The sequence below is a fragment of the Gopherus flavomarginatus genome, chromosome 12 (assembly GCF_025201925.1).
Source record: "Gopherus flavomarginatus isolate rGopFla2 chromosome 12, rGopFla2.mat.asm, whole genome shotgun sequence".
NCBI lineage: Eukaryota > Metazoa > Chordata > Testudines > Testudinidae > Gopherus > Gopherus flavomarginatus.
The window spans coordinates 52188548-52215058 of NC_066628.1; the positions used below are offsets into that span (position 1 = coordinate 52188548).

The window sequence follows — 26511 nt, forward strand, 5'->3', positions numbered from 1 at the left end:
CTGGACTTCCGGCTTCTGAATTGTTAGCGGAAGCCCTAGGGTAGAACCCCGCCCTCTGACGAGGATGACGTCACCCCCGGCGGGAAGCCGGACCGCTGGGCGGGAGTTTCGCTGGAGCTGGTCCCTGCTGCTGACCGCGCCGGGGGGCACGTGGTGGACGGGGCAGCCCCCTCACGCTGCACCAAGGGCCTGGAGCCTCTTCCCTCGCCACCAGGACACAGTTCAGGGGCGGGGGGGCCCTTAACTCCGCCCTCCCTGGTTTTCTGCGGACTCTGCCTTGGTCGCTCCATTCCTTGTCCTGGTTCGGGTGGCTTTCAGCTGCCGCCTAAGGGGAGTGTAGGGTGATCAGACTGTAAATGTGAAAAATCGGGACGGGGTGGGGGTAAGAGGAGCCTATATAAGACAGACCCAAAAATAGGGACAGTCCCGATAAAATCGGGACATCTGGTCACCCTAGGCAAGTGGGGCAATAGGCCCCGCGAGCCCTGGCCCGGCAGCGGTCCGGCTCTTCAGTGGCATTTCAGCGGGGGGCACTTCAGTGCTGCTGAAGACCAGTACCGCCACTGGGTGACTGCAAGCGCCGCAGCTCCCCCGCTTTGCCCCAGGCCCCCTGAATGCTCTGGGTGGCCCTGGCTGTCTTTCACCTTCTGGAAGGAAATGAGTTAAAATTCCTCTTTAATGTTTTGTTGATTTTTTTTCCTGTGCTGTTTTAGAAAGGGTCAGTTAGGGGGCCACAGCTGAGAGGCAGCTCACCCTGCTCCCAACCTCCTCATTGCCCCAGTAGAGTTGAAGGGAAGTTGGTAACTAAGGGCCTGTGAGGAGCACATCCATGTTCCATCCTGGGGGGAAGGAGTAGCCCCTGCTCACAGTGGGGATCAGTGCAGAGTGAATTTCCATAGTCCCCTTGAGAGGGTGCAAGGGGATCCTAAAGCCCCTTTTCTAAGGGGGAAGCGGGTCAGTATGCCCCTGTGCTCTTCAGGCATAGGGAAACTCCTAAATACCTTTGAGCCTCCTTAGATTTCCAGCAGGGGACAGTTTGGCGGGATGTTGTCCCTTTGCCAGCATTATATGCCTGTGGGGATGCACTGAGTCTACCCCTTTTCAGCTCCCTTTGTCTGAGGGAGTGTCTGTCCCACGCAGCGAACCCGACCAGTTCCTACTTCCCCATCCTTGTCTCAGGGTGTCTTAAATGCAGGCTCACCCAAGCTCTTGCCCAGGTTTTAGCCCTGCTTCCCTAATTTCCTTACACAACCCTTATAGCTGGTCTTATGTGTTTTGAACCTAGGCTTGCTTACCTGGCTGGGGATATAGGTACCCAGAGCTCCATGAAGATCTTCCTCATGTAGAAGTTAATCTAGAGTCACTGTTGCTCATCCTAGGTCTCCATGATGATATCCTACCTCACTGTGCTAGTTGTCCTGCAGCATGCTGCATATATGGGGAATCCACAACGATCAAGCAAGCATCAGCTTTCTCCACTCTTGTCATCCAATATGCATGACCTCTCCAAGATGTACCACCACCTTCCACAGCTCAGCAACCCCTCATAAAATGCCCTCCTTTGTGTCCCATAGTGCAGCAGGATGTAGGTAAAGGCTAACAGCACAGCCACAATCAGGAACAGCTCATCTATCTGTGCTGCATACACCCCTTAGCACTAGCTGGAACAAACAATTGAAGAGCATGCAGAGCTGGAAGTGCCTCCATTAAGTATGCTGGTAGGCTAAGAACACTTCTGCACAGAGGCCCAAAAGACAGGTTCAAGTTTTCCAACAATACATTGCAAAACAATTCTAGGGTACTTAGTATCCTTGGACCCACTCTAGAAATACATTTGCAGAAATCCTAGTGCCAAATCCAGGTAACTGGGGGACCCATATAGATGCAGCTGCACAGATATGAGTCATGCAATTCTGCAGTGTGGATGCTCAGAGGCAGGCTTTGCAAACCTGGGTGTCTGTGTCGCAATACAATCTACAGTGATGTCATTCCCTCAGTGCTATATCTGTAACATAGATTGAGCTGTCTTTAAAAAAAAATGTCATTTGGGACGGGGATCTCAATCTCATGCCTAAGGCACACAATTTTCAGCATGGAAAAGCTGAGTCTACTTAACTCTCCAAAAAAGAACAGGAGTACTTCTGTATTTTCCACTGCATGCATCTCTAAGGTGCCAGTAGGAAGATATCTGATGAAGTGGGCTATAGCCCACAAAAGCTTATGCTCAAATAAACGTTAGTCTCTCAGGTGCCACAAGTACTCTTGTTCTTTTTGCCAATACAGACTAACAGCTGAGACTCTGAAACCTGTACTTAACTCTCATTGCTTATTTTAGCTGTGGAGCACCTGAACAATAGTGCTCCACTTCCTATAACCTGACTTCCCCCAAATGATGCAGAAGTTCTCATCTCTAACCTTGCAAATCTAGAAAAGGCCTCAGTTTGTCACTTAATGATCACATGTTGGGCCTAGAGGCAAACATTTGGTAAGTCCAAACCAAGTGCTCATGGTTGCATTGGTACAAGGGCCATGTGTATGATTTGCTTTCTTCTGATTTCTAGGTTTAGCATTCTCCAGTATGAACACTAATGAGAAGGCAGAAGGTGTCCTGTACCTTATCAGCCAGGTTTGCTTTTAGACACATACAAGCTGAGATTTCCTTCACTGCATCTCCCAAAAGAACTTGAAGGTAGCTCTTTCCCAGGCCCAGCTACCAGTAGATTTTGCCAGAAGTTTGTTAATCAGACACCAAAGCCATTTATAGAAATAATTCAATAGGGAATTGATAGTTGAAAGACTAAATCTTTACTTGGCATTTTGGAGTCACTGAATTTGCACAGCAACTGTTTACAGTAAAAATACTGAAGAGGTGGGACCAGCACTGAACTTTGGAACCAAGTGTTAAATACAAAACAACTTCAACAAGAATTTCACCTCCTCCCAGAGACCAGCAAGGAGGTTTGCGCACCTTTTATTAACTCATTACACTGGAGTGAGTCTTCATTTCTTTTCAGGCAGGTGTGTAGATAGAGCAGTATTTGATTGTGCAGCTGTACTCAGCACAGGGAAGTTGGTGTGCACAGTTTACAGGCCACCACTCACACTGTGAGGACAGCAAAGATCTGAGGCAGAACAGCAACCCCCCTTCCTCAGAGGAGAGTGACTTGACACCAACATTTAGAAATGGGCCTGCATACCAATTCCCCTGACCCTTACCCACAACATTCACATTCCTGCAGCCCCAGGCCAGGCTCTATCCCTTGACTCCAGCTGCAACACGAAGCAGACGTTTACAGCTCTAGACACATTTCTATTTTATTACAGCAAAGGTGAAAAAACCACCTCAGCCCAACAGGCAACCAGTAAAATTTATCCCAAAAATAACTCGGTACAAAACAGATCTGTTTCAGAATTAAAAAAAACCTTTACATGAGTTTAAAACCTATTCCAAAACATAAAAGTAAAACAAATTCCATCCTTGATATTAGTGGCCACAGTCATACACCCCTCCCTCCGGAGAGCATGGAATGAGATGTCTGGAGTCCTTTCCATGCAGGGGATGTGCTCACTGTTTTAACTGGTGTCCATCTAGAAGAAGAGAGAAGCTCTGTTATTCACAGTGCTGCAACACAGAACAGGAAGAAAAAGCTTTCCAATGGGTCTCAAGGAAACTTTACTGTTAAAATATAGGTCTATTAGATGGAGTTAGGCATTTCTACACTAGAAAAGTGCACCATTTTAACTAGATCGATTTAATACTCTCTTGTTAAGCCAGTGGAACATAGCAAGTTACTAGATAAGAAAAGGTAAAACTGGTTTAAATGCATTAGAGATTTGTACCAGTTTAACATGGTACATTTTAAAATTACTTATATTAAATCTGTGTCCATTTCTGTTACAGACCTTTGTTTTCCTGCACATACATAGTTGCTCTCCACTGTATATTTTCTAGTGGTTTGTCCAGTCTAATTCTAAAAGACCCCATTTAAATGCCACTATTTCACCCAGGGAGTGGATTCTACAGCTTAGTAGGTCTCACTGTCAATTTTTTTTCCTGTTATTCTGCTTAAGGCTCTCCTCCCCAATCACCTCTAATTTCATCCTATTCCTTATAGTTTAATTGGTGAGCTGTGGGGTATACTCAAATGTAGGATCTTCTTAAATTATGAAAAATCAATAGTCAATATGGTAGGTCCTGTCTTGTATGTTGATACTAAATTCATGTTAATGTTACCAGTTTTCAATGTGCTGCAGGTTTTTGTAGTGACCTCACATAACAGCCTACAGAAATTGCAAGGAGAATCTTGTTTTGGCAGCTGGGTAAGGTTTAAGTGGAACTCTTAACATCCTGAGGATGCCTGGGAGGAACTGTGAGATCAGCATATGATAGGCACATGTTTGTGCTGCACTGATCAGCAGTACAAAGTTGACATTTAAACAGTGGTTAAGGTTCACAGATAGTTTGATGAGATGACTAGGACAGCTCATATGCCTCTCAATGTTATTTTTTCAGACCATCTGCAGACTCAAGTAGACATCACTGCATCAATGAGCATTCAGTTCATAATTTAATATTCTCTTTACAACCAGGACGAGAAATAATGATTTCTGTAAAATAACTCAGATTCTAAAGCACAATGCTGAAACAAATTCATTCCATTCAGGATATTCTATGAGACACACTGGATCCCACCTATCACCTCCCCACTTTGGCCAGGTCTGTTCTGTACTGGCAATACGTACCTACTAGGCTGCAGCTTACATTGGCAAAATGGCACTTTAGATGATTTAGCTGATTCTTGCCCCTGAGCAAAATAAGCTATGTTGGCAAAAGTGCTCCTGGTATAACTGTCAGGGATCACACATCATCATACCCGACTGACAACTTTGGAGCAGTGGTTCTCAACATGTGGGCTGCTTGTGGCCCAATCAGCACACAATTGTGGCCCATGGGACATCCTCAGGGCCATACCAATATTGTATATATATTGTGAATGTGGCCCACATAACACAGAGATGCATATGTGGCCCACAATGGTATATAGGTTGAAAACTACTGCTTTGGAGCATAAACCTGGCCTTTAACTTGACAGTTTTGCACAGGCAAGCCCAAAATTGTATTGGTCATGTTGCCAGACTCCTGCCCATCCACCGTTCAGTCTCTTGCAGCCATGATTCTAATCTCTAGGTCCTTTTGTATCATTTTCCCTCATTGTCTTATTTCAGTATCACTGGGAGAGTTTCAGCAACACTGGTCCCAACCTGGATCAAATCACCAGAAATGCCCTCTCAGCTATCTACTCTGTTTGTGATCCTGTGTTTTTGGTTTGAGCCAGTTTCTAAGCCAAGTTTTCCAACTGAGATTTATGAGATTTTTCAATTCTTTATTAAAATCCCATGAGACCATGCCTACTGCATTTCCCCCAATGCTATTTTTGTAGTTCTATCAGAGAAAGCAATCAGGTTTGCCTATCAAGATTTGCCCTTTATAACCCCGCAATACTGCTTATTGCTGCGCTTCATCTTCTAGATACTGACTGATTTTCTAATCACATTTCTTCCATTATTTTATCAGTGGCGAGTGAGTCTTACTGGACAGTAGCTGACAGGAATACTTTGATTCTGCTAAACGGACAAACCTGCTCCCTTCAATCTTCAAGCACACCCCAGTTATCCATGACTGGATTTTTAAATGGTCAATGGTACAGTAAGTTTGTCATCCAACTGCCTTAGGCCAGGAGGTATTTCATATGGCTCAGCCAATGGGTATCCCCCCCCAACACACTTCATCACTTGCTCTTTAGCAAATTTAAGCTATACAGCCTTTGGATTTATTAATTACATCAGATGGCTTATACATGGGTCCCGCTTCCTCCCTTGACAACAGCCACATCCTGCTCCCACTTTCCATAGCAGTCTCAACAGTCTAGTCTGGTTGGTTTGCCTCTCTGTTTCTATTACTGATTCTTTATTACTGGTGTACAGGGCAATGGAGGTACCACCTATAAATACAACAATTCCCCATCACCCCTCATCACAAGAGCAACACCAGCTCAGGCTTGTTAGTTTTCCCAGCCCCTTCACTCACCCATAAGATCTTGAATACATATTTAAAGTAAGTTAGCTGTGCAGTTTTGTGTTCATTCACGTGTTCCCAGGATGTGCAAAATGCAGTGTGCAATTACATGTGAGAGTCTAGCACAACTGGACACCTAGCCTGTTTGAAAAACTGGTCCTGGATGTTGCAGAATGTCCCCACCACAGAGATGGCTGTTTCTCAATCATAAGCAAGAGCAGCTGGTGGAGCATTTGGGGGAATGAAGTTAACTACAAGAACTGCTTAGCCTCAAGGAGGCTTCTTTGGTTCTGTGTTATGATAAATACTCCACTCTTTTCTGCAACCATTGAGAGCTAACCCTTCCATTTCCAGATGAGGACTGATTGAGCACCCACACTTACCCTGGCATTATAAGCATCCAACTGTGCATCTAGTTCTTCTGCAGAGAGCTGCTGTTTGGAACTTCTTCCAGCCCCTCTGCCTCTCCCTCGGTTCCCACCACGGTTACCTCGCCTGTTGCCACCTCCACCACCAAATCCTCCTGAACCACCACGGTTTCTGGTCATGCCTCCTCTGTTTACACTGTGAAGCCGAGAAAGAGCTGTATTACAGGCACAGTACAGTCTAGTCAACCCCAACAGTCACAAAGAAATGCAAATTCAGTGCCCAGGCTAATCAAGTGCAACAGGCCAATTTCACAAGCCCATATCAAAAAAAGCTTCTCACCTCTGTGCTGGTCTCCGCTGTGTGTCTATCTGTGATGTAACCAGCTGAATGTTCATAGGGCGCCCTAGAAGAGAGAAATAATTAATCTGTATACACATGCCACTTGTATCTAGAGTCCTCCACCCAGCGAGTGAAACGTCCTGTGAAAACAGCCAAACAGACTCACCATCCAGGGGGACTCCATTGTACTGCTTCATAGCTTTCAGAGCATCTGCCTTTCTTTCAAAATGCACATCTGCTGTCCCTAAACTGCGTCCAGACCGATCATAATGCACCGCTGCCTTCTTCAAAGTCCCAAACTCTGCAAAAAGCTCCTGTGCAACAGAGAGAGGGGAACTGTTAACGCTAACCAAACTGCCACCAGAACATCTATCTTACAGCATCACCAGGCGGGAAAGAAGAAGGGTTGGCAGCTTCTCTAAAACAAGCTGTCAAAACTGTAAACATAAGCAGCCCAGGAAAAACCATCTATGAAAGAGGGAACTCAAAGTCGCTCCAGAAGAAAACTTAATGGCCCTGGACTGAAGGTAAATTCTTTGAGGGGGTCAACATACATGTGGACAAGGGTGATCCAGTGGATACAGTGTACTTAAGACTTTCAGAAAGTCTTTGACAAGGTCCTTCAGCAAAGGCTCTTAAGCAAAGTAAGCAGTCATGGGATAAGAGGGAAAGTCCTCTCATGGATCAGTAACTAGTTAAAAGATAGAAACCCATGGTAGAAATAAATGGTCAGTTTTCAGAATGGAGAGAGAGAAATAGCAGTGTCACCCAGGGATCTGTACTGGGACCAGTGCTGTTCAAGGCAGCCAGAAATGATTTGGAAAAAGGAGTAAACAGTGAGATGGCAAAATCTGAAAACAATACAAAATTACTCAAGATAGTTAAGTCCAAAGCTGACTGCAAAGAGTTACCAAGAGATCTCACAAAACTGGGTGACTGGGCAACAAAATGGCAGATGAAATTCAATGTTGACAAATGCAAAGTAAAGAGCATTGGAAAACAATCCCAACTACACATTCAAAATGATGGGGTCTAAATTAGCTCTTACCACTGAAGAAAGATCTTGGATTCATTGTGGACAATTCTCTGAAAACATCCACTGAATGTGCAGTGGCAGTCAAAAAAAGCTATGGGAATGTTAGGAACCTTTAGGAAAGGGATAGATAATATCATAACGCCTCTATATAAAGTCATGGTACACCCACTCCTTGAATACTGCAAGCAGATCTGGTCACCCCATCTCAAAATAGATATACTGGAATTTGAAAAGGTATAGAGAAGGGCAACAAAAATGATTAGGGGTATGGAACAGCTTCTGTATGAGAAGACTGAGGAGGGATATGACTGAGGTCTATAAAATCATGACTGGTGTGGAGAAAGTAAATCAGGAAGTGTTATTTACCCCTTCACATAAGAACCAGGGGTCACTCACTAAAATTAATAGACAACAGGTTTAAAAACAAACAAAACAAAGTTCTTATGCACGCAAAGTGCAGTCAACCTGTGGAATTCATTTTGGGGATGCTGCGAAGGCCAAAACTATAATAGGCTTAAAAACAACAACAACAACAACAAAAAACACACCACACACAACCATGGTAAGTTCATGGAGCAGAGGTCCATCAATGGCTATTAGCCAAGATGCTCAGGGATGCAAGCCCATACCCTGGGTGTCCCTAGCCTCTAACTGCCAGAAGCTGGGAGTGAGCGACAGGGGTTGGATCACTTGAAAACTGCTTGCTCGGTTGCTTGATCCAGTGCTTAACTTCCCTTACAGATATGAATTTTTTCCCAATGTCTAACCTAAATCTTCTTTGCTGCAGTTTAAGCCCATTACTTGTTGTCCTGTCCTCTGGGGATAAGCAGAACAATTTATCATCCTCCTCTTTATAACAACCTTTTTACATACTTGAACACTTATGCCCTGCTCCCGTGTCTTCTCTTATCCAAATTAAACAAATCGTTTTTTCAATCTTTCCTCCTAGGTCATGTTTTCTAGACCTTTAATTATTTTTGTTCTTCTCTGGACTTTCTCCACTTTGTTCACATCTTTCCCAAAGTGTGGTGCCCAGAAGTGGACACAGTACTCTAGTTGAGGCCTTATCAGTGTTGCATGGAAGAACTGGCTCATGTCTTGGTTACAACACTCCTACCACATACTCAAGTGATGGGTTGTTTTTTTTGCAACAGTATTACACTGTTGACTCATTAGTTTGTGATCAATTATAACCCCCAGATCTTTTTCTGTAGTACTCCTTCCTAGGCAGCCATTTCCCATTTTGTATGTGTGCAACTGATTATTCATTCCTAAGTGGAGTATTTTGCATTTGTCCTTGTTGAATTTCATCTTATTTATTTCAGAGCATTTCTCCAGTTTGTCAAGATCAGTTTGTATTCTAATCCTGTCCTCCAAAGCACTTGCAACCTCTCCCAGCCTGGTATCATCCGCAAACTTTATAAGAGTACTCTCTATGCCATTTTCCAATTCATTTATGAAGACATTGACTAGAACCAGATCCATGATGGATCCTTGCAGGACTCCATTCAATGCTCTTCCAGCTTGACTGTGAACCACTGCTAACTACTCTGAGTATGGTTTACCAACCAATTGTGCACCCACCTTATAGTAGGTTCATCTAAGCTATGTTTCCCTTGTTTGCTTATGACAAGGTCACGTGAGACGGTATCAAAAGTCTTACTAATGAGCTGAAATATATCACACCTACTGCTTCAGCCCTATCCACAAGGCTTGTTACTCTGTCAAAGGAAATTAAGCTGGTTTGACATGATTGATGACAAACTCATGTTGCCTGTTACTCAATTGTCTTTCTGGGTTCCCAAATTAAGCTGACTGGTCTATAATTCCCTGGATTGTCCTTATGCCCCTTTTAATAGCTAGGTACTGTATTTGCCTTTTTCCAGTCCTCTGGGATGTCTCCCATCCTCCCCGAGTTCTCAGAGATAATCACTAATGGCTCAGATCGCTTCAGCCAGTTCCTCACGTATTTCAGGACATATTTCATCAGGGCCTGCCAACCTCAAGCCTTCTAACTTGTTTATCATGTTTGAAAAAAAACTCTTAATGCTCCTCAAATCTGAGTTAGCATATCTGATGTCACTTTAACAACTAGGGCCAAATTCCTCAAAGCTATTTCTGCTCCTAATTTCCACTGAAGTCAATGAAATTTAGTGGTCTAAGTACATTCGAGAATCTGGGCCTAGATAACTAGGGAGAAGCTAGCCTTCAAACCTGTGAGCCTGCATTTTAGTCATATTTGGCTACCTCAAAATACTGAGGATGTATTTTTCAATGGTCAGTGAAAACTAGCCTTAAGAGTCTTTCCATATGCCTTAAGGAAGATGGGTAGAGCAAATGACAAACACAGGGGCTGCCACATTTCAGCTGAGAGATCTTGGCTCCTTTACAATATCATGGGAGTTACAGATGCTATAGTAAAACAGTGCTTAAGTCATATGCTTTTTGCTATATCCCTTCCCCCAGAAGCATGTTCCCACCTCAGTTGATTCAGGACTCCCCAACAAGCCAGTACGTTTTGTCTAGCAGCATATGAGTTCAGAACTAGGAGAAAAGCAAGGGTGGGGGTGGGGAGAAAGAAAGATCTCTCTCTGTCACAGTTAGGAGAGAATAAAAATGCAACCCTGTAAAGCATTCTACTAATGCATTTACTGGTACCTGCATGTCTCAGATTTTGGGCAAGTTACATTAAATTTTCAGACCCAAACATCATAGCCTTCCCACACAGGCATCTTTGCTCAGTCATTTAGTATACATTAAGCGAACTAGAGAGGAACAAAATACATGTTTTTTGCACTCCAGTCACATCAGACAGTACTAAAACAGCCAGTCAGAAGTGGTGACTGCAACAATAACAATAGTCCAAAGTTAACTGCCTTAGAGATCACTATGTCATTCCATGAGGAAGGGCCCACAGACCTCAGAAAATGCAACATTAATCCAAAATGCCCAAGCGTTTCCTTTGTGGGGGTGGGGGGCGGCTCTCTTACCTGGATATCTGCATCCGACACACCGAAGTCCAGATTTGAAACCAGGAGCTTCCCCCCGGTTTCCACGCCAGCCCCAGCCCCGAAGCCGCTGTCGAACAGATCATGCTGCCACTTTTCGGGGAGTTGCTTAGGCTGAAACAGAATAGTCTCATTAACCACCTCGGTCCAAACCCCCTGCCCGGGATCCCGCCACCCCACAGGGGTCCTCGGCTCTCCTCTGGCTCCGCTGCGGGAAGGACCCTGAGCCCGCTCGCCCCACCTCATTGCTCAGCCACGAGACGACTGGCTGCTGCTGGCAGGGAACAAAGGGCCTCCGGCCGGGCCCACCTCCTTCCTGCCACGGCCGGCTCCGAGCCAGCTGCCCGCCTCTACCCCCCGGATCAAGCCCCAGCCCCCTCGCGCCTGCTGCTCCCACAATTCAGTTTGCGGCTCCTGCGGCCCCGCCCCTGGCTACGGGGCCTCGGCCGGCCGGCCGCCCCCACCGCCTCGCTCCGTACCCGGCTGTAGGGCGCGGGCCGGTTCCTGCCGCCGCCTCGGGCCATGACCGGCCTGTTCCGTAGGGGGCCGCCGCCTCCTGCGCGCCCGGCTCCAACACTGCCCCGCCCGGGCCCCCCTCCGCGGGCGGCGCCTCCTCGGCCCCGGCCTCCGCGGCCGCCCCCGGCGCGGCCGGCCCCCCGCTGGCTGCGGTTCAGCTTGATGATATCGTCCAGGGACATGTCCATCTTGTCGGCCATGATGGCGGCTCCGCTCCGGGCCTGCACTTCCGGCCGCGCTGCGCCGACGCCGGAACCGGAAGGGGCGGGCCAGAGCGTCAAATGGGGGCGCAGGTGCCGTACGCCTTGCTTTATAGGGCCCTGACCGGGGGGGTGCGCGAGTCTTGCCGGGGGCGGGACTTCCGGCACGCGACCATTGAGATTCCCGCCGGCCCGAGCGTGTGAGCTGGAGTCCGTTGTGTCGTCTCGGGGGTGGGGCTGCCGGGATCCAGGGGCAAGGGACCCCCGGGGGCGGGGCCGGAGAGATCCCGAGGGGGAGGGGTCCCCCGGGGGGGCAGGGCCGGAGAGATCCCGAGGGGGGGATCCCCAGGGGGCGGGGCTGGAGAGATCCCGAGGGGGACGGGTACCCGGGGGCGGGGCCAGAGAGATCCCGAAGGGGGGGTTCCCCGGGGGCGGGGCCATACAGATCCCGAGGGGGAGGGATTCCCAGGGGGGCAGAGCCGGAGAGATCTCGAAGGGGAGGGGCCCCAGGGGCCGGGCTGGAGAGATCCCAGGGGGAAGGGGTTCCCCGGGGGCGGAGCTGGAGAGATCCCTAGGGAGAGGGATTCCCCAGGGGGCGGGGCCAGAGAAATCCCGAGGGGGGGATCCCCAGGGGGCGGGGCTGGAGAGATCCCGAGGGAGAGGGATCCCCAGGGGGCAGGGCCAGAGAGATCCCAAAGGGGAGGGGTCCCAGGGCGACGGAGCCAGAGACATCCCCAGGGGAAGGGCGCTCCTGGGGCCGGGTGTCAGACTCACTTCGGCTTGCAGTGATTCCAGGTCGTGCTGAGCTCTGGGGGCTGCAGACCCCCGTTAGGCACGTGTCAGCACCTTTCCCTGGGGGTGTGGGGAGGCCTTCCCCCCTCAGCCCTGGTCCTGGCAAGAAGCAATCATGTGACATGCTAATAGGAGCTGCTGAGATCAATTTTAATTCTGTCCCATAGAAACACTAAGGTGCCCACGTCCTCCCAGCAGTGCAGTGAGGAAGCCTGGAGTATAAGGGCAGGGGGGTCAGGCCTCTTAGGCACCTTCTTCTCCTGCCATGGAACTGGCAGTCAGACCAATTGGGTGACCTTGATCAAATCCCTTCCTCTCACTGTTACTCAGTTTCCTCATCTGTAAAGTGGAGGGTGCTGACCTTGATATGCCCAGTGATGGGGCAAGGTCACTAAATGGGTGTTTGTGAACCAGGACAGAGGATCTGGGATGAGAGGTTCCTGAGAATAGAGGTTCACTAGTAACCACTGAGCTGTGGGGAAGGGAACAGCCCATCCACATCCCACTTTGAACTGCCATGGGGAGGAAGCAATGCTGGTAGCCAAAGGAGGCTGCATTGCCCCAGGGGAGATGAACTGTTTCAGCTGGGAAACCAAAGGGTTAGAAATTAAACTCAGTCTGAGCGACTGCTTCTCCTGCCAGGTGCTGACTTGACTCTGACGCACACAGCCCAGCCAAGATGAAGGTGAAGATAAAGAGCTGGAATGGTGTAGCCTCTTGGCTCTGGGTGGCCAATGATGAGAACTGTGGCATCTGCCGGATGGCCTTTAATGGCTGCTGCCCAGACTGTGAGTAACCCCGGCCCCTTGCCCCCTGCAGTATTTCAGCCTAGGTGCTCCCTTCTCTCCTCATAAATTTTGTCCCTTTGTAGGTAAGGTGCCTGGAGATGACTGCCCCCTGGTGTGGGGCCAATGCTCCCACTGTTTCCACATGCATTGCATTCTCAAGTGGCTAAATTCACAGCAAGTCCAGCAGCACTGTCCTATGTGCCGGCAAGAGTGGAAATTCAAGGAGTGACAGAGCCCCCCGCAGCCAGCAGATCTACTTGGATTTAATGGACTGTTGTTAAAGTGTTTTGTTGGGATTCAGCCCCTCTGTCCACACCCTGGAACAGCGAATTATTTGTACAGCATCATATATATACCTGGCCCTTATAGAGAACTTTAGCAGATAATTCTTGCCCCCAAATAATTGACTTGTCATAGGCAAAAAGGAAGCCTGGGGCAGATGGAGCAGTGGAGACATGACTGGTGGTGCCTGTTAACCATCTGTATGATGCATGTTAACCTTTCCCACCATGATTCTGTTCCACATGCTGTCAAAGTTTTCAGCATTATTAATTGATTCATACTGGGCACAGTCAGTATTTCAACTTTCTCTGTGCCCTTAAGTTCTACACAGCACGTGTGGGCCTCAGTAAAAAGCCAGGGGTTGGCCTGGGTACATCTCATGTTGTCTCTTTTATGATAATGGCTTCTTTTGCCATGCAGACATGGGTCTGTGGGTTGGGTGCCTTCTTTAAAACACCCTGGACCTGATTTTTTAAAGAGGTGCTTATCCTTTGCAACTCAACCCAAAGGCTGGAGCTCAGAACTTTTGAAAAGCTGGCTTCTTGCATCATGGGAACTTTCCCATCCCTTCTCTCTGAAGAGACCTCTCAGGCCTGTCCTGACCCTGCCTCCCTCTATTCTCTGAGAAATCACCACTGTCCAGTGATGTGGGTATTCTGTACATTACTGGTGAGAGAGAGTCACGTCATCTCAAAGCTTTCTTTAGTTGAAATGGGATTCTTAGGGCCATATGCAGTTCTCCATCCAGGCTCACTGCTCCTAATGCCTTTGGCAACCATTTCCCCATGCACCACAGGCAGGCTGGGCCCTGAACTGATACCTTCAAATACAGCAGTAGAGAAATGAAGGCTGTTGTGTGGCCAGTAGGATAAGGGACCTGCCTCCCACCACAACCAGAGATATGGCCACAGGTCAGGTGTGCAGTTCAGTAGCAGAATCATGTAAATTCTTTTAACCCAAGTTGCTTTGGGACTAGACCCCTTGCCAACAGTATAAGTCAGTTCCCAGCTGTAATGTGCCAATCCCTAGACTGGTTTCAATAAACTCATGGCTGTGATTAATTTCTCTTCATGCTTTTTGCTTTTGAGCTACGGGGGGGGGGGGAGTCCCCAGAGCTGGTCAGATACCCACAAGCACACCACAAACAGCAGAGAAAGGTTGTTGCCATGCCATCAACAAAGACTTTCCCCTGGTTTGTCAGTCGTCTCTGCCATGTAGGCCACCCCCAGGTGGAATGTATAGTGGGAGCCTCTTCATGTGGAACCTGGCATGTGATAGATGCTTATCAGCCTAGAACAAGAACTTCTCCTGGAAATGTGACATGAGGAGATCCTTTATTAAATCGGCAGTGGGTGGGGGCAGAGAGTACAATGTGTTCCCTTAAGGATGGTTGAACCAAAGACACAAGATGTAACAAAGATCCCTTTGTGGGGTTCTGGAGGAGAGAATGATACACAATGGGAATCAATTAGTGGGACCAAGAGTCTATGGGGTGGCTTCTCATTTCGGCCTGGTACCTGAGTCAGCCAGAGTGCAGCTTGTAAATCTCCTCACCTGTTCAGTCCCAAGCCCCTAGTTCAAGGGTGGGCAAACTGCACCCCACAGGAATGCCACCCTGCCATAAACAGATAGTTAAGGGTTAGTAGAACAGGAGTACTTCATGTCTCTTTTGACTGTAAAGGGTTAACAAGTTCAGTGAGCCTGGCTGTCACCTGACCAGAGGACCAATCAGGGGACAGGATACTTTCAAATCTTGAGGGAGGGAAGTTTGTGTGTGTGCTGTTAGTGGTTGTTCACTCTGGGGGCTCAGAGGGACCAGACGTGCAACCAGGTTTCTCTCCAATCTCTTTGATACAGTCTCTTAAATGTCCAGAATAGTGAGTACTAGGCAGATAAGGCGAGTTAGGCTTATGTTTGTTTTCTTTATTTGCAAATGTGTATTTGGCTGGAAGGAGTTCAAATTTGTATTTTGCTGGAAGGGTTGTAATTTGTACTTGTATACTTAGGCTGGGAGGGTATTCCCAGTGTCTATAGCTGAAAGACCCTGTAACATATTCCATCTTAAATTTACAAAGATAATTTTTACTGTTTTTCTTTCTTTAATTAAAAGCTTTTCTTGTTTAAGAACCTGATTTTTTTTTTTATTCTGGTGTGAGATCCCAGGGGACGGGGTCTGGATTCACCAGGGAATTGGTGGGGAGAAAGGAGGGAAGCGGGAGAGAAAGGTTAATTTCTCTCTGTGTTAGGATTACTTTCTCTCTCAGGGAGAGTCTGGGAGGGGGAGAGAGAAGGAGAGGGGAAAGGGTTTACTTTCCTTGTGTTAAGATCCAGAGGGTCTGGGTCTTGGGGGTCCCCGGGAAAGGTTTTGAGGGGACCAGAGTGTACCAGGCACTGGAATTCCTGGTTGGTAGCAGCGCTACAAGTACTAAGCTGGTAATTGAGCTCAGAGGAATTCATGCTGGTACCCCATCTTTTGGACGCTAAGGTTGAGAGTGGGGAATTATACCATGACACACCCCCATGGCACCGCAGGCCCCACACTGCTCCAAGAAGTGGCTGGCACCATGTCCCTGTGTCCCCGGGAACGGGGAACCACGGCCAATGGGAGCTTCAGGGAAGGTACCCGCAGGCGAGGGCAGGGGCCGCAAGGACGTGGTGCTGATCGCTTCCGGGAGTGGTGTGGGGTTAGGGCAGGCAGGAAGCCTGTCTTAGCCCCACTGTGTGCCACTGCCACGCCAGAGCCGCTCCAGGTAAGCGGTACCAGGCTGAAGCCTGCACCCCACCCCCCTCCTGCACCCCCTGCCACACCCTGCACCCTCATGCACTCCAACCCCCTGCCCTGAGCCCCCTGCTTCACTCCGCACCCCCTCCTGCACCCCTGCCCTGAGCCCCCCATTCACCCCTCCTGTGCCCCAACCCCTTGCCCTGAGCCCCTTCAGGCACACTGCACCCCTCCCACACCTTTGCCCCAGCCCTACATGCAATTTCCCCACCCCTGCCCTAGTTTAATACTGTGCCCTGGCTCAGGTGGCCAGCTGCATGCACACACACACGGGCTCTCTCTGATCTGCCAGAGGACACCAGAAACCAGGCAAGGGTGCCTAACAGGGAGAGCCTGCGGTCTGTTCGCCTCGCCTGCCCTTCACTTAGTGCAAACGGGGCACTAGGGGGCACAGAGCACGCGGGGGCTCAGTACGCGCCAGACACCGCTTGCACCATTGCCACAAGCAGCCCCAGTGCAGGGGCCCACCTTGACTTGGTGTGTGCCTGGGGCGGCATGCCTGCGGAGGGTCCGCTCAGGGCCGGCTCCAGGCCACAGCGCACCAAGCGCGTGCTTGGGGTGGCACGCCGCGGGGGGTGCTGTGCCAGTTGCTGGGAGGGTGGCAGGCGGCTCCGGTGGACCTGCTGCAGACACGGGACCAGCTGACTGTCTGCAGAAATGCCTGCGGGAGGTCCACCGGAGCCGTGGGACCGGCGACCGGCAGAGCGCCCCCTGCGGCGTGCCGCCGTGCTTGGGGCGGTGAAATGGCTAGAGCCGGACCTGGGTCCGCTGGTCCTGTGGCTTCAGTGGAGCCTGGAGCCGCAGTACCAACGGACCCTCCGCAGGCACGTCTGTGGGATTTCCACCAGAGCCGTGGGACCAGCGACCGGCAGAGCCTCCCCCTGCGGCGTGCCACCGTGCTTAGGGCCGCGAAATGTCTAGAGCCACCCCTGCTGCAAGGGGGCTACTTCCGTGTGTAACCCTTCTGCCCCTCTGAGTTGGCAGCAACAAGGGCCGGGTTCAGTATCCAGGGGTTCTGTTTTAATAACACCATGCATAACCGGCTCGAGCCCCCACCAGTGACCGGGGACACTTACATACCAGCCCCCCGGGCGCCTCTAGGAGGCAATGCTTCCCCTCTCGCAAGCACTGAGTCTGAGTGTAGCAAAATCCTTTTAATAAAGGACGGAAACAATGCGGCATCACATTGGAGAAACACCACAAACAGGATTATAACACAAACCATAAACAAAACCCACCTTTAAGTACATTTGGCAATGTTCTTTTTCCTTTAGGGTCTTAAGTTCAATTACCCCAAAGTTCAACAACCCAAAAGTCTCTGGTTAGTGCCACCCCAGAATTCAAGAGTTTATCTGCCCAGCCTGGGTGGAAAGGGGAGGGGAGTCCACACAGGGTGTTAAGGGGCACCTTAGGTAGGCCAGGGCCAACTGCTCCACCTCTCCGTGAAGTTCACGACCCCCAACCACTTGACTCCGCTCACTGTTCCATGGGCTGCTTCAACCCGCTGCAAACCGCTCCGCTCTGCCAGCCACTTAACGATAGATCTTCAGGCTGCCCCACAGGTTAACACAGCGCCCAGCCCAGCCCCTTCAGTGAGTTCAGCTCGTAGTAGGGGAGCCCTGGTGCTGGTGCACCATTAGCCCAACATGAATTCAGCTCAGCAGTCTCTAGATGGACCACCCAACTGAGGTTGAGTCATCTCTGTCACAACGCAGTCCCACAGCTCCCCATTCACACAATCAGGGTGACAAACTTTTTTTTCCTCCTGCCCCAATAACAAAGAAATTGGGGATCCCAGAGCTGTTAAAATCACCATCCCAGGCTGCTGTGGGCTATGCTAAGTGGGGGGTGGAGGCCAATGCAAATCTTTCCCCACTTTGAAATTCGTTCCACCCTCCCTACAATTCACCAGCAGATGTCAGGGTAGCCGCTCATCCTGACTCTGCTCACACGTGGCAGCGGCAGCTGGGGAAAGATGGGGGAGTTGAGGCCGGGGGTTGTGCGGGGGGTGCTGGCTTGACGTGGTGTCCATGAGATGCAGGGTTTACAGTGTGGTTCAGTGGGTCCCAGGCCCCCACTACACACCTTGTTCCAGCGCCTCTGGTTGGCGGCAGCCCAGCTAAAGAAATGAAAGGGGGGGCACCGCCCCAGGGACGGGACACCCCCAGGGAGACGCGGGTGCTAGGCAGGCTTTACCGACCCCCACCCAGCCGCCTTCCAGCCCGGGGGCCCGGACACCCCGTACCTGGCTCAGGGGCCCGGGGCATTTCAGCAAAGGGGTCCGGTCTGCGGCTCTGAGCTGCCGCTTGTGGGGCCGGGACTGTCCGTTTGCAGCCATGCCGGCGGCACCTGGGGCAGGACCCAGCCGGGGCAGCTCGCAGGCTTTTCTCACCAGCGCGTTCGCGCCCCGCACCGCTTGTACCAACGGGAGCAGAGTGGGGTCCCGGGCGAGTCCGGAGGTGCAGGGCAGGCGGCGCCCCACACATCGGCCGGGTCCCGGGGACCCTGCCCCGCCCGCGGACTGGCCGCCGGCTCCGCTGAGCCCCGCCCGGGCGCCGCCTCCGCCCCCGCGGAGCCCCGCAGCGCCAGGCACCTCCCCCGCCAGCCCGCACTATAAGGGGCGGCCGAGGGATGGCAGCGCCGCAGTCGCCCGACGGCACTATGCAGCGAGCCAGCGCCCGCACCCTGCTCTGCCTCGCCCTGGCCGCGCTGCTCGGCCCGCCCGCCCAGGCGTGGTACAGGCAGGCAGCCGGACCCAGCGCCTACTCGGTGGGCAGAGCCTCGGGACTCCTGTCCGGGATCCGCCGCGCGCCCCACCTCCGCCGCGCCGAGAACTGGACAGACAGCGCCGAGCGCCGCGCCGCGCCGCTGCCCCCCGAGCCGCCGGGCCCCGCGCTCCGGAGCACGGTGAGTGGGGGGCCGGGGCCCGGCTCTGCCGCCTCCGGCAGCTCAGCGCCCCCTGCGCACCTCTGGGGCCGGGCCAGCAGCCCTCCCAGCCTGCACCTGCAGGACCCACCCCGCGGGGCCAGCAGCAGCCCCTGGCCCGGGGAAACGGGTCCCTCTCACCGCTGAAGATGCAGCAGGTGCTGGGGCGGCTGGGGTAGGTGGCTGAGTCCTGGTCCCGGTCCTGACGGTTCTTTGTAGGCTGTAACCTCCGGCTTCTCCGCCCCTAGGCTCTGTGTGTGAAGGACCTTGCCCTGGAGCTGCCCAACTGCCAGCTGCTGTCTGGAGCCCCTAGCACCATCCAGTGCAAGGCTGATGTCACCATCTCCCTGGACCCCTCAGACTGCAACAGCACCTAATCCCCCTGCCATGGGGGAGCAGCACCCTATCATCTGCATCTGACAATAAAGGCACCTTTAAACCATCTCCTCTGTCTCCTGCCTGGGGGAGGGAGGGAGATGCCAGCCCCAGGAGCGCTCTGCCCCCACGGTTCTGTGCACACCTGCTTCCCCCTGGAGGGACCTGCCTTCCACCCCTGCTCACCCCTTGGGGATCCCTGAGGGGCTGTGCTAGAAGGGAGGGGCCCCAGCTAGGAACTTGCCCCCCACCCCACCAGCCAGGGCAGGCTGAGCATCGCCCCAGCCCCAAACACCACCCCTCAGCCTGGGACCAATCACTCTGGCCAGCCAGGGAGATGCAGGACTCAGGCCCCAGCAGCTCCCATTCAGGGCCAGCTTTAGGTCTATTCCACCAATTCCCCCAAATCAGGCCCCAAGCCCAGTGAGAATCCTTTCCCTGGCTAGAGGCGCCTTTTCAATTTTTACCTACCTGGCAGCACTTTGGGTCTTCAGCGGCACTTCGGCAGCGGGTCCTTCGCTCACGCCGGGTCTTCGGCGGTGGGTCCTTCAGTGCCGCTGAAGACCTAGAGCGAGTGAAGGACCCGCTTCCGAAGACTCAGAGCATCACCTGGTGAATACAAGCCCCATATATTTTTGTGCATGTGTGTGTTTTTTTTAAGTCATCCCTGCCAGGGCCCCGTCGAAACTGTTTGAATTGGGCCCTGCACTTCCTAAAGGCGGCCCTGCTCCCATTCACAGCATCAAGCCCTTCCCCCGTTATCTTAACTCCCTGCCCTGGCAAATGCCATCCATTCAGCCAGCGCTTTCCCGCCTCCCTGCCTTTAAAGCACAAATATGGGGTGTGGAAACAGCATTTATTTACATTGCTCACTGCAGTGGCAAGGAGCTCAGTCACTCAGGAGGGATCGGGGCTAAGTCTGGATCCAGGTCTTCTGCTCTCCCTCTCTCCCCCCCCCCCTGCCCGAAGGCTGGGAAACGGCAGCAGGCTCCTGTGAGCAAGGGGGGCTTCCAGCCCTGTTAACTGAGACAGCGTGAGGAGTGTGGGATCGAGCCTCGGCCGGGCCTACTGACCATCCCTAGCTTGAGCTGCATCAGGGGCTCAGGGTGAGGCCAGCCCTTGGTTTCAAGTTGGAGGCTCCAATTGCTCCTGCAGAGAACCTGCCCCCAGTGCTGCTTAGCCCCAACCAGTTCAGTGGGGGGCTGTTGAAAGGCAACAAGCCAGCCCACTCAGGGGTAGTACCCACCTCCCCTCTGTCAGGACACAGCACAGGCTGGGGCAGGAGCTGCAGTCATGGGGCAGTGCCCAGTGCAGAGGAAAATGGGAGATTCAAAGCACATGTACAACCCTAGAGACCCCACCTCAGCCCTGCCCCTTAGAGATTAGAGTCACCATGCACAGGGGTAGTGCCACCTCAACCTGGGCAAGATGTGGGGGAAGAGGTCCTTATCCCAGATGGAGCCAAGCAGGAGTTAGTCCCAGAAGAACAGAAGGCTTAGGGATGATGGTGCCAGGAGCCAGGCAGGCCCTTTGACGCCATCATATGTTCCTCTTCTGCCCACTGAGCAGCTCCATCTGTAGCATACGGCATCTCACTTGAACTCTAGCAGCAAGTCTCCCCCCAGAATCTGAGGCAGAAAGCAGCCCCTGGCACTGCACGTCCCCTGCCTGCGCTTCGCAGCAGAGCTGCTGCCTCCAGGTTTTCCTGGATGATGATGTCCATCACCATGTGAAATACGCCCTGCACACTGTATGTTTCTGTGGTGGTGGTAGATCAGTTTCTGGGGGGTCTCATTGTACAACAGGAAGAGGCTGGCGATAAATCGGGCTGCAGCACCCACATCACAGTCTGCACCTGCAGGGGAGCAGATGAGGGCAAGTGAGATGGAAAATCTCCACCATTTGCCCATGGTGCATTTGTCCATGTGCAGTACACCCACCATGCAAACTCCCATCCCCACAGCGCTCTCCCAGGACAGGATAACAGAAGAGGGCCATCCCCAGTAGGGGTGGGGTGGACAGTGCCTTTGCTGCTTTTAACTGAATGGCAGCCCTCCTGCCCCATCTGGTACAGAGGGAATCCACTTCTAGGAGCAATCTACTGAAGGTCCTGGCCTATCCGTAATGGACAAGCCTATGTGGCTCACCGAGCCCAAATGGGCCAGCACAGGCCCAGGAGCTCACCATTCAGAGGGGCACAAGGAGGCTGTGGCAGGAGAGCTATCAGCACTGGGGAAAGGCAGTTTAAGGGGAGGCTGGAAAGGGGAGAGTGAGGCTGTTCCAGGTCTTGGGGCAGCAACAGGCATGAGCCAGGGGAGAGGCTCAGGCAGGGTAGTCCCTGACCGGGTGCAGAATGGCTGGGATGCAGGCAGGGCTTTAGACAGAGTTGGAGAGAGGGGCAGGTCGGCCTTTATAAACCAGCCACCCAGTACGCAAGTGTGACACAATTTACTGCCATGGACACTACTGGTGTCATGTCAGTCTGTGACATCACTAATTAGAATGGAGATGTCTAACCACGGGCAGTGCTAGGAAAGGAACTTAAGGAAGATAGCAGGAAACTGGCAAAAGGCCAGGTGTCAGCGCAAGGCTTAATCCTGGCTGACCTCAGGGCCGGGTCTCCCACTGTCTGCTCCGCAGCTCCAGGAGGGACACAAGGTTATTTCTTCAGGGGAGAACTGGCTCCAAGCTGGGACAGAGCTGCACTTGCCACCCCCACACCTCTCCCAAGGAAGAGAACGGAGTCTGGCAGTGTTTTGAGACCATCCCTTGACTCCCCAGCAAACCCTGCTTTCTGCTCCTAGCTATTTATTTCAGCTGGGCTCAGCCAACACCTTACACACCTTCTTGTCTCATGCTCATTCAGCCTCTCCACCAAGGCTGTAACATCCCCAGCTTCCCTCGTGTGTGCTGACTGCCATTTTGCATTCTGTATTGAAGAACCAGCTGGCCTTGACAAGGTCCAGTCTGTTATGGTGCAGTCCAGCCAGGAGCCTGGCACAGGCCAGGTACTGGACACCTGGCTGCATGACAATGACTAAGGAGCCATCAGAGCAATCTAGCATCAGCGTGGATTGTCTCTCACTGCTGGTCCTACCCATCTCACCAGTAACTCTCTACAGATGCCTGACTGGAGTTTCTCAGTTTAGGCACAGGGTTAAAGGGAGTAAGATTATTTTAGAGAAGGTGCTCTCAGAGAAGTGGGGTCATCACACGCCAGAAGTCTGGGCTGGAGGGAGAGACAGAAGGATTCTGCCTGGCCTGACATGCAGACTTCAGACTCCCAGAAGGGATGAGCTCAGAGTAGGGGAGGGGGCATCTGAGGACTGTTTGTCAGTTTGCAAAGATCCATAACTCTCTAGCCCTTATAAGAGTAAAGTGACCGTGGATAAGAAATCCCCTTGCTAAACTTGTGTTCCCTGCCTTCCCACCATGTTGCTCCTGAAGGGCTTAAACTAGAAGCCAGAGCATCCACAGCTAGGTGGAAATCTGGGCATAATGTGAGAATGACTAGGGGCTCGAGAGGGATGAGGAGTGTGCTCTAGAGACCCAGAGTCTCGGGCTTAAAGCTAGGTGGATTTGGCCCAGGTACAGCAGATTAGTGACTGTCCAGAAGAGGGGACTAAGCTGGGTTGCAGCACCTGGCTTTCAGTCCCAGCAAGAAGCACCCTTAGGAATGGTTCTGTTCCTTGGGACCATATGGCACCAACTACAGACCTCGAGAAAAGCCAAAGGAGCCCCCAGTGCAGATGTTCTCAAGGCACAGGTGTGGGCTGTGATGCTCCACAGGACACAAAAGCCTCAGCTCCTCGCCATCTTGTGGTTTCCCCTCCCGGAGCTGAGCAAGACCATGCCCTGCAAGGTGAGGCTCCCGGGGGCTACGGCTGCTCAGTATGCTGTAGGACTTGGCCCTAAGGAAACCATTCCCCGCTGGTTTGCTCCAGTAGAGGGGATGAGGGTGTTAGAGTAAAGCTAACGATTAATAGGCCCCAGGGCTCAGCAGTGCCAGGTAAACTGCCCCCTGCCTTGTAACTGCTCTGCTACATGAACACATGGGACCCCAGCCCCCATGCCGGAGGCTAATTAGTGTGTCATGAGTGCACATGCTGCCCTCTCAGACCCCAGAACAGGGATGCTGCGACAAACCAAAATTCCAAACACTGACCGCTCCTGCCATGCCAAGATCTCCTGTAAAATTCAGCAGCTAGAGAGGATCTTCACTACACTGAGGCTCTGGTTTGCTAATCGCAGCTCAGGCAGAGGAGCAGGAACTTAGAGATAAAATCCACTTGCAGACGTTTCTTTTATAAAGACACATCTGGAGAGGCAGGGAGGTCATCTAAACCATTTCCCATCCTGCACCTGGCTCCCTACTGCTCGCGCCACCCACTGGGTCACATCTGGCAGTCTGTTTATGTGCTGCTTCTGCCCCTTGTGCAAACCCAGGAGAAGGAGCAGCAGCACCATGCCCTGCCACCTCAGCTGCAAAGCATCCTGCTTGGTGAGCACCCAGGGACAGAGTGGGGTGGAGGGAGCCTATTCATGTACTGAGGAAAGGAGAGACGCAGGTGCCTTCCCAGGTGCAGGATCTTCTCTTGGAGAAGGTTGATTTTATTCAGAAACAAGATCTGTGAAAAAAGCAGGATGATCAGAATCTGCCCTGGCCCTACACTCGTTTCCCAGGTCCCCTCCCAACCATGGCACTGCAGCATAGACGCCACCCACCCTCAATGCCTTATCTGCAGGATGATGCTGGGATGGTTAATGGGCAGCTTTGCCTAGTCTCTGCTGAGAATCCTCACTTTGTAGAGGGAGGAGATTTAACATCTCTCCCTCCCACGCCATCTTCCAGCCCAGCACTGCAGGCCAGTGGAAAACAGCAGCGATTTAGGGCATGGTTCATGGTAGTCCCATGGCTCCTTTACTCTGCCAGAGCCAGACTCTGGGAGTTTGCCCAGTGCAGGGGGATTCCTTGGCTGGCAAAGTGCTGCTCCCTTGTATGTTGCTGTGCTCCAACTACTGCCAGAAGGCAGCTGGGCGCAAGGTAGGGCAAATGCTGAGGCTGGTGCCAATACAGTGCAGCCCCACAGGCACCATGAAGCCACCTCTCCCATCGCCTGTGGTCCAGCACCAAACTCGGGCTGGGCGCAAGGCATATTAGTAAAGTCGATCTGACAGTGGCACCTAGACGCCCCTGCCCAGATCAGAGCCCCTCATGCTGAGAGTGCTGCACAGACAGTGAGAGAGGGCCCCTGCCCCAAATGGCTCCCAGTCTGAAGAGACAGGCAAAGGTTCCCCTCCCATCTCTGTGCACAGTATCACCCAGCAAGCTAGTGGCAGAACCAGGAGCAGAACCCAGGACTCCTGAGGGCCCTGACAATGGGCCCTTAATCCTCACAGTCCCCTGGAGATAGGGGAGAGTTCACCCCATTGTATAAATGGGGTACAGGGAGAGGAAAGCGACTCACCAAGGTCATATGGTCCATGGCAGAGCTGGGAGTCGAGATTCCCAGTCTCCTGCTTTAAAGAACTAGACTAGGCTCCTGCCTATGCCAAATCCACCTGAGGCAGCCAGAGGGCCCTTGTGGGGAACGGAGGAGGTGGCCGGAGGTCCCAGTTCTGGGCCCAGTTATCCTGTCAGGAACTGGATTGATTGACCACCCCTGGCTTGGGCTGCAGGAACTCAGTGCTCATAAGGCAGACGCCACTGTTTAATCATATCATTAGCAGAAATAAATGAACCAATTAGTGAGTGAGACAAGTTACAGGGCCCAGCACTAACTAACACTGTCAAGCAGAACCAGCCCCCCTCCAGAGAGACAGCAGCAGCTGCTTTGTAATTACAAGTGGCAGCACCACTCAGAGAAGGAGCTGGAGCTGAGGCTGCCAGAAATGGCTCCTGTGTCTCACCACAGTGCCAGGATCCCCACAGCAAGAGCCTGCTGTGCTCAGGTGAGGGGAGCAATGGGCTAGCAGGACCATCCCATCCCTGCCGCATGCTGCAGCTTGCCTGTATGCCACCTAACGTTGGACAGTGCAGGGTGGAAAGAGCTCTGAGCTCACTGCCCAGTTCCTTACAGCTCCTCCTGCTGGGAAATGCTGGGACCAGAATCTATGCAGCCAGTGCTTCTGCACTCCCCTAATGGTGCCTCTTGCTGGGACTCACCAGGGAAGTGCTTTGGAAGAACACGGTGTTGCAGACAGAGGAGAAAAGCTTCATGCTTTCCTGAAGCTGATTCTGAGGAAGAAGGAAAACGATCTTGAACACCATGGAAGTGCACTGGATCGCCAGCAGTGCCAGTGGCCAACACCAGCTAGCCCCCTGGGGCAGGGAGCACCCCTCCGCTTCTTCCCCCCAACCTGGGTCCTGACCTCCGCACCTCCCTCTTGTGCTCTGCTCAGCACTCAGAAGCAAGGGGGCATGCTAGCTGCATTCTCTCATTAGGAAGGGCCCAGAACTATGCCCTAGGAACATGGAAGGGGGAAAACTGCACAGGCCAGGGGCATGAGAAGAGATCTACAGATGGCTTACGAAGGGCTGTGGGCCAGGGCATGAGAAGCCAGCAGCTCAGGGGTGCAGCTGGACCACTGGCTTTATGGGAGGGTGCAGGGGAGAAAAAAAAGGGAGGGGGGGTTCTGGGCATGGGCAGACCCGCTGGTACAGTACAACCCAGGGGAGGCCCCGGGGAGAACACAGGTGAGATTGGCAGGCTGCTGCCATGCAGCAGGCATGAGTGTTCATGCCCCAGGAGAGGAGCAGGTCAGGCACAGATTGCGCAGCAGATAGAACACTAGTGCCTTGAGCATGAGAGGGCCCAAGGGCCCCGCACTCGCTGAGCCTGGCCTTACCAGCACTGGCTCCTCTGAGGGGGCCTCATCGTATGCACTGAGAGACTCATAGACTCATGGACTCCAGGACTGGAAGGGACCTCGAGAGGTCATCGAGTCCAGTCCCTTGCCCTCATGGCAGGACCAAATATTGTCTAGACCATCCCTAATAGACATTTATCTAACCTACTCTTA

At 52.2% G+C, this 26511-nt stretch overlaps 3 protein-coding genes and 1 long non-coding RNA gene across 4 annotated transcripts; 2 read left to right on the forward strand and 2 right to left on the reverse strand.

Moving 5' to 3' along the window:
* Positions 1-3297: 3297 nt before the first annotated feature.
* ALYREF (Aly/REF export factor) lies at positions 3298-11574 on the reverse strand. Its single transcript, XM_050920055.1, has 6 exons — positions 11308-11574; positions 10811-10942; positions 6951-7098; positions 6785-6848; positions 6460-6640; positions 3298-3588 (listed from the first exon to the last, which is right to left on the reverse strand). The coding sequence occupies exons 1-6, from the start codon at positions 11542-11544 to the stop codon at positions 3574-3576; spliced, it is 777 nt and encodes a 258-aa protein (XP_050776012.1). The 5' UTR covers positions 11545-11574; the 3' UTR covers positions 3298-3573.
* Positions 11575-11653: 79 nt separating this feature from the next.
* On the forward strand, positions 11654-13945 carry ANAPC11 (anaphase promoting complex subunit 11). Its single transcript, XM_050920091.1, has 3 exons — positions 11654-11744; positions 12979-13124; positions 13208-13945. Exons 2-3 carry the CDS (start codon positions 13016-13018, stop codon positions 13351-13353), a joined length of 255 nt encoding a protein of 84 aa, XP_050776048.1. The 5' UTR covers positions 11654-11744; positions 12979-13015; the 3' UTR covers positions 13354-13945.
* Positions 13946-18818: 4873 nt separating this feature from the next.
* On the forward strand, positions 18819-19632 carry NPB (neuropeptide B). Its single transcript, XM_050920084.1, has 2 exons — positions 18819-19095; positions 19362-19632. Exons 1-2 carry the CDS (start codon positions 18820-18822, stop codon positions 19488-19490), a joined length of 405 nt encoding a protein of 134 aa, XP_050776041.1. The 5' UTR covers position 18819; the 3' UTR covers positions 19491-19632.
* Positions 19633-20747: 1115 nt separating this feature from the next.
* LOC127032685 (uncharacterized) lies at positions 20748-26379 on the reverse strand. The gene is made up of 4 exons (XR_007768860.1): positions 26338-26379; positions 25655-25726; positions 25051-25195; positions 20748-24116 (listed from the first exon to the last, which is right to left on the reverse strand). It is a non-coding gene; the product is annotated as an uncharacterized LOC127032685 (long non-coding RNA).
* Positions 26380-26511: the final 132 nt, after the last annotated feature.